This window comes from Fulmarus glacialis, unplaced genomic scaffold, assembly GCF_000690835.1.
Source record: "Fulmarus glacialis isolate BGI_N327 unplaced genomic scaffold, ASM69083v1 scaffold46103, whole genome shotgun sequence".
Taxonomy (NCBI): Eukaryota; Metazoa; Chordata; class Aves; order Procellariiformes; family Procellariidae; genus Fulmarus; species Fulmarus glacialis.
In genome coordinates, this window is record NW_009204463.1 from 1 (window position 1) to 7,527 (window position 7,527).

The 7,527-nt window shown below is 47.9% G+C and overlaps 1 protein-coding gene across 1 annotated transcript; it reads left to right on the forward strand.

Annotated features, from left to right (window-relative positions):
- Positions 1-308: 308 nt before the first annotated feature.
- Positions 309-3,416, forward strand: LOC104072107 (cytochrome P450 2W1-like; the record flags this gene model as incomplete). Its single annotated transcript, XM_009575001.1, is given in 5 exon segments — positions 309-450; positions 835-878; positions 880-1,014; positions 1,537-1,678; positions 3,226-3,416. Coding segments are annotated over 5 exon segments (654 nt in total), but the record flags the coding sequence as incomplete, so codon positions are not given.
- Positions 3,417-7,527: the final 4,111 nt, after the last annotated feature.

The window sequence follows — 7,527 nt, forward strand, 5'->3', positions numbered from 1 at the left end:
AACCTAAATGATTCTATGATTCTTTCCAAACCTGTGAGGCTGTGTCTGTGAACAGCACCTGGCCCTGGGCTTCAGCCTGCTTCTGGGTGGAGATGGATGCCAAATCAAAACTCCACTCCAAACCTTCCATCTTTGATGCTCCCATCTTTGGTGAATGCTGTGCATTCAAGATCAGGTCTATTTTATCACCCAGTTCACAAACACAAGATCATAGTCAACAGTGTCGTAGGCTATGCAGTATTTCCCAAGCTTGCTGAATACTAAGACTGATGGTTTTAAGACCTTTCTTACCACTTGTGTTTTTCAAGGAGAAAAACAAGAAAGACAGCCTCTTCCATGATGACAACTTAATAGCATCCATACTCGACCTGGTCATGGCAGGAACAGAGACCATAGCCACAACGCTCCAGTGGGCCATCCTGCTGATGATGAAATACCCAGAGATTCAAAGTGAGCTCCTTTCGCCTACGCTCCATCCGTGGCGTGGCAGATATGGGGAGGGGAGAGGCCTGGCCTCAGATCCACAGGAGCTCTTTTGCCTTAAGAGCTGAATCCCATCTGTTTATTATTATGAACTCCTGATGTAATTAGATGCTGATCAAAGTCACAACCAAATAGTCCCTGTGCCTTGCTGGGAGAGAGGATGAGTGGAGATCGAAGTATGATGCTGGGGAAACAACCCATCCACATGCCTGAACTAGAAATAGAGCAGGGAAACCCAGGCTGGCGTTTTAAGAATCCTCTCCCTCCAGACCCTAGAAAAATATGTTTTTCCCAAAACCGAATTGGGAACTGGCTTCCTTGCTGGAATCCAACTGTGTTTGTTCCTTCCAGAAAAGGTGCAGGAGGAGATTGGGAGAACCGTCAAAGCTGGAAGCTGGGCCACGTATGAGGATCGGAATGCCGTTTACAAATGCGGTGCTACACGAAGTGCAGAGGTTTATCACCCTCCTGCCCCACGTTCCCCGCTGCACTGCTGTTGACACCCACTTCAGGGGCTACTTCCTTCCCAAGGTAGGTAACTGCTCCAGCCCAGGAACGCACCACCTTGTTTTTGCCAGTGCCATTAAAGACTCGTTTCTTTAGAGGGAATTATAGGACTGAAGCCCAATGTAAGCATCCAAAATCACCCCCAGAAGAGTTTCTTCCTCTCCAGTGACTATGTTGAGTCCAGAGAGACCGCTGTTGTAGGACTCAGTTCAGTCCGTCTCATGCTCAGGACTTCCTCACTGCACAAGTGACCCTGATTTACCTCCTGAATGCCATCTGCACAGTGAAGTATCTGCCAGGGAATTTACAGGATCTGACCCTCTGCTTGAGGTTTTCACAGCACCACGTGGGATTTGGCTTCAATCCTTGGCACTGCTGGGAAAATCTCACTGACTTCTCTCTCTGCTGGCTGATGGGATAAAACCCTCAGGTCTCCACCTACCCCAGGGGGAGCAAATCTCCTGGGACACCAAAGTCTGTGGCACAAAATGAACCAAAACAGAGCACTTCTGCTATCTTTTGTGCCTTCGTGTACTTTTCTTCCAGGGTATAATTGTAATCCCGTCGCTCACCTCAGTGCTGCTGGATAAGACACAATGGGAGACACCACATCAGTTCAACCCCAATCACTTTCTTGATGCTGAAGGGAATTTTGTAAAGAGAGAGGCTTTCCTGCCCTTCTCCACAGGTAACTAAAGGGCTGATCTGCACAGAGCTGAGGCTATGGCAGGACCATTTTATTACAATATACACTAATGGGGTCTTCATGGCTAAGTACTGCCTTTAACTCGGTCTGGTGGGGCTGCCAGCATAGCTATGCATGAGGTTTCTTGAGCTCCCATGGGAGTGAAGGTACAATCCAGGGACCCTCAAGTCCTGTCTTGCCTCGAGGCAAGTCCCATGTGTCAATGGGTCTCGACAAGTCCTCATCCAATGCCCACCAGAGCCAAGGAAGAGAGTCCCAATAAGCCTTGCACCTTGGCTGAGTATTACAGCCAGCAGAGACCCAATACAGGACAGAGTACACCAGACCGTATTACTCTCTCTGTGAAATCTTAAATCCAAGGCCCTGGATTGTTCCCAAAAATCACCTTGGACAGTGATTCTTCCAGTGGCACTTTTAAGAGCTCCCAAGGATTCCCAGCAAGACCTGTTCTTTTAGAGGAAGAAGCACAGCCCCGTGATTAGGGGAGGTGACAGAGCACTTAGCATCCTGACACTACCTCCATCTGTCATTTTGGTCATGACAAACTTTTTCTTTTATTTTTTTAATCTAAATTTCACCTGCAAAATATGATTAACATTCTTTCCCCGGAGGCTCACAAACCCAACCCCCTTGGCACTTAAACTGAGCTAATGGTAGGAACAGTTGTTAGATATCAGAAACTCTCCCCTGAGCCATCCTAAAAGAAGAAGTATCACTTACACATTGCCTTCATGACAGGCATAAATGCTCCCAAAGTTTGCCCATTTCCAGAAATGCCTGCCCGCAGCCCATGCCCTCCATGGCTGCAGCAGCGTGCATTGTGAGAGGGCACAGATGGATGGAGCAGTCTTGGTGGGAGTTTAACAAATCTCAGCACTGCAGGAGCCTGTAAGTACTATAAAGGGAGATTTCCTGCAGAATCCTACAAATTCTCCCGTGCAACCTTACACGTTCCAGCTGTTCCTCTGAAAGGATGGCTTGAAGGGATTCCAGAACGTGCTCCAACCACAGCCCCTCAGCAGTGACTTCTGACGTTAGGAAGCCGGTTCTCGCTGTCCACCAAGTGCTTCACACGCACAGGGACCATCATACAAGGGCTGGGAAGAAAAGGAAAGAAGAAACAGTCTTTTGTAGAAGTGGGATGTTAGGAAAAATGAGTTTCAAACCATTCCGCTTTGGGAGGAAGTGGCATTTTTCTATCAGGCCGCTTTTTAAAAAGAAAGGGTTAAAGATGCTGAGAGGGTTGGAAGGGCTAAGGAGAGGAGACAGGACATCATAAATGCATAATAACCCTGTAGCATGGCTGTGACTTGCTGCTGCAGGTAGGTGTGGGATACAAGAGATCAGGCAGGCACACGGTACCAGTCTGACTGGGACAGCTACCTTTAGCAACACGGGCTCCAAAATGCTCTGGTGCGTTTCAAGGTTTCACTCCTGCTTCCATTGCAACACCTCAGGTGCTAATGTGTCCATGGCAAATATTCTAGTTTGATCTTTCCGTCAAGTAAACACACTGCTTTCATCTGCAGGACGAAGGAACTGCATTGGAGAAAGCCTCGCCAAGATGGAACTGTTTGTCTTCTTCGTAGGGTTGCTGCAGACATTTACTTTTCAACCCCAGCCAGGAGTTTCAGAGTCTGACTTGGACCTTACCGTCCCCCAAACGACTTTCACATTAAGGCCTCAGCCTCAGGCAACCTGTGCTGTCCTGCGTGAATAACCACAGCCTTGCTGAAGTGGGGAAGCTGCTTAGACCAAACTTAGCTGTGCTAGGACTTGCCACATCACCCTCTTTCACATCCCCTTCCCACTGTCTCCATCCACTCCCATTCCACTCCTCTCCACCGCTACATCTGCCCCATAGGTTGCTGACCCCCTCTTTGCTCCCGTGCTGTGAGGAGGTGCATATGATGAATTCGAAACCATGATCGTGGTTGACAAACACAGATTTCTTCTCAAGACAGACTGCATGGAGCTGATGAAGGGGCCAAGGAGGTGGTCTGGTGAAGGGGATGCAAGCCCATGATTAGTAGGTGTGACACCCAGGCTCCCATGGCAAAACAGTGAGGTTCATAATGTCACAGAAATCTGCCCGAAAACCTGATGAAAGACGTACTGCCGTTTGCTGGAAGCCACAGAAATACACTGTGGGTCACACACTTGAACCATCCATAGGTACCTCCTGAACTTTTCCAAGCTTTCTACTTACCTATAGCTTCTAGCAAAATCCTCCCAGCCTAGGCAGCCAAGTCAAACACTGAGAGTGGAAAAAACTGATTGATTCATGTGATTTGAGGACGAAGTTATTTCTGCCTTGGAACAGTGTCCTAAAAGATGCCCCAGAGTCTGCAAACCTGTTTAGATAAGCAAGCGATGCTACCACCGAGATCAACACTGCTTCACAGTCTGAATGAAACAAGATCTACATTTCTAAGTTTGCAGTCTAAATCATAAGGCCACGTGAGATTTGTTCCAGCAACCGATCATAAAAGGCTACTGATACGGAAAAATAAACTAGAGCCATTTCTAGGTTTATGGATCTCTGTCTTTCCTGACCTTGTTAAATAGGAGCAAACACTGTTCCTCTTTTCAAACCTCCTGGGTAATGTTAACAGCCAACATCAGCAGTCAATCTGGTATTTGGGATGGTCTGGCCATTGGAACCAGCCATGCAAATGGTGTCTAATTTCACAGTGCTTGTATTGCACGCACGTACACAAGGAGAATTAGGATCAGGGATTAGATAAGACCTGGTTTTGGTTGTTTTCCTTTCCTCTGTAGCTTTGTCTGGCTGTTGTCCTGACTGTAGCACTCTTACCTCCCATCATATTCTGCAATCTTATTCCAGTTGACGTATAGCTCAGGCAATTTTTTTATCCACTTATCTGCCTGTGAATTGCCACTTCTCCATATGCATTATCTTATCAAGTGCTTTATCATACTGTTTGTTTCCCCCTTCATGGGAACCCAATAAAGTTTTAGTCCCATGTCTTCATTATATTTCATATCCTGCCACCCAACTTTGCATTACACAGAAATGCAAATGCCATGAAAGGTTGATCCTGAGCCCAGAGTGACAACGAATATTGTAAATTTTACGTGTATCTCACAGGTTCTGCGTACCCTGATCCTACTTAAAAAACAGCTCAACAGGAGACCCTCCATATCTGCAGAGTGGTTTCTCCAGGGCAAAGAGCTTTCCTTTTGTGCTCGGCTATGGGCTACTAGTCAGTCCTGGGGATAGCCTTGGTTTCCCACTTCTTTTGTCTTTGCCTCTTGCTTGCAGAGGCTGAATGAAAGTTTCCCACCACAGCTCCACTGATGCTGATGCTGTCCCTCTGCTTCGTGCCTTGGACCCTGAGCCTCTCACCTCTTGTTTTCCCAAAGCATCACCTGCTGGCAATGTCACTCTTGAGGAGTGGTGGCAGCAGGATGGGCTCTTCATCAGGGAAGGCAGGGAGAGACAGGTAAAGCAACTGAGGAGCAAGCCACATACCAACTCAATGAAGGAAGTCGTGGCCTTGCTGAAATAAAATAAGATTTTTGCCTTTGGCTTCAGAGAGGCCAGGACTGTTCACTGGTGGAACCGCAGACCTGACCTCTTGCCATGGGCTCTTGGGGGCTTGGCTTCGAAGGTGAGAGATGGATCCCTTCCTACATGGCATAGCAGCCTTCAGAGCCTGCTCTTTTTGGAGACCACCTTCTGCACTGGCACTCCCCGGCAGGCCGAGCAGAGCCTGCGGCGGTGCTGGCCACGTGCAGAAATCCAGCAGACTGCGCAACACCCGTGCCTCAACAAGAGCCATGAGCTACCAGGTGCAAACATCCACGGGAAACAGGTTTCTTTGATTCCTTTGAAAAGTGCATTCTACTTGTGCCTGAGTTAGCAGACGGATGGAAGTGATCACTCCCCAGCACACTGAGTTAGCTGAATATATCTCTGCAAAAGAAAGTGCCTGCCTCCCATTTATTTGTTCAGCCAAACGATGGCAGAACATTGATTATGACTCAGCTACAGATTTATCTAGCAGAAAACATTGGCTCTCAGGCGTGGAAATACCATTTCCACATTCCTCAGTGGCCCTGAGGGTCTTCCCTCTAGCTGCAAAACATGTTTGTGCCTTGCAACACACGGACCTGAACTGAAGGCAGACGTCTCGAGGCGGGGCAGGTGGCTTGATTTTTAAAGTAAGATCTGAACAAATCCATCTCACACTGTGTCTGTGGCTCATGCCACACGCAGCTGGCTGGGCAGCATGTCCCATAGCCCAGCTTGCCATCCCTAGCGCTGCATGATGCTGGGACCAGGGGCTCCTGTTCTCAGAGGGGCAATGATCAGGCGCAAGGATTGCAGCAACTGTAAAGATCTGTAAAACCGAGGATTGCCTTGTATCTGCAGCCCCTCCGCACACTGGCCAGAGCAATAAGCCTTGTGCAGAATATAATTTCTATTTTCTTTTTGCCACGAGATGGCACCACGATCCCTCTGAGTCACAGACAGCCCAGTCCTGCAGTCCTTACTGGGGTAAAACGCCCTGCCAGCCACAAATTTGGGCTGTATAAGGAGGGCAGAGCTAAGCCTTGAGGCTTTACGCACCCCGAGTCCAACCACATTCATCTGCAAACAAGGCTGGGAGCAAAGACATATACGCTATTTATTTACACCTGGAAGAATCAGGGAGTATGCAGGGAACAGGAGTCTCCTCCTCCTCCTCCTCCAGCAGACTAGGATCCCTCCCAGGGGTTAACTGGCTCAAACACTTTGTGGGACAACGGCTCAACCCACCTGCCATCGCAGTCCCATCAGCTCCTTCACTCAGCATTTCAGACCAAGGAAGAAGCCAGCTGCTGTAAGAGAGTCCTGTGGCCTTCACTGATGTGGGGATATGGTGAGGCTCCATCTCTAGCCATCTCAGAGGAGGAGAAGAAGAGATGGGAATGTCGGGAAAAGATAGGGTCCTGACAAATCTCACAGAAAGCTGGGAGAAGTAAGGAAAGGGGAGATGGACAAGTTTTCTGTCACATTGCCTGGATCTGCCCAGCTTCTGTGCTGCTTAAGGAAAGAGCATTTTAGAAGCATCTTCACAATGTTTGCGTGCTTGCTTGTTCACACATTTCAGTGCTCTGAAAAGAAGTTGTGCTTATGTATCTGAGCTACCTTTGTAAAAATGTAGGGCGGGGGGAGTGTCTTCACTTGTCTGGGGAGAGCTGTTAAGTCCTACATCAGTGCAGGCGTAGCAGAGCCTGCACCCAGAAAGGGCCAAAGACTCCCAAGGAACCGTGCTAAGGTCCCTCAGAGTAAGGGGAACATAAGAAGTCCAGTGTTTGGCATCTGGGATTCAAAACCAGAAGTCTGGAAAGTGTTGGAAGAGCATCCATCAGACATAGAAAGAGCAGGTATCTGGGAATAATTTATCCCGTGTGCAGTAGGGAATGGGAGAAGAACAGGGATTAGACGATGACCAACATTTGTATCTAATATTGCTCTCCAAGTGAAGAAATGATCCACTCTTGAGAAGCATCCTCTCCCAGAAGCTTAGAACTAGAATAACTTTCTTATGTTGTGTATTTGATGTGTAAAGTAGTGGCTGTCCTGTCATTTCCAGTCATGGCTGGAATTTTCCAGGTAACCTTACCCACCAGCCCTCCTTTGCTTCTTAGGAAAATATTTGTTCAACAGATATTTTAAGCACATAGCCAGTACTTGCAAGGCTTTGAGAAAGAAGACATTACTTGTATCTACTGCACAGGGATCTGGTTTCTCCTTTGTGCATCTGCTAGGCTCTTCACGAAAAAAATATGTGGATTTTTCTCAGTTCAGAGCCTTGGGC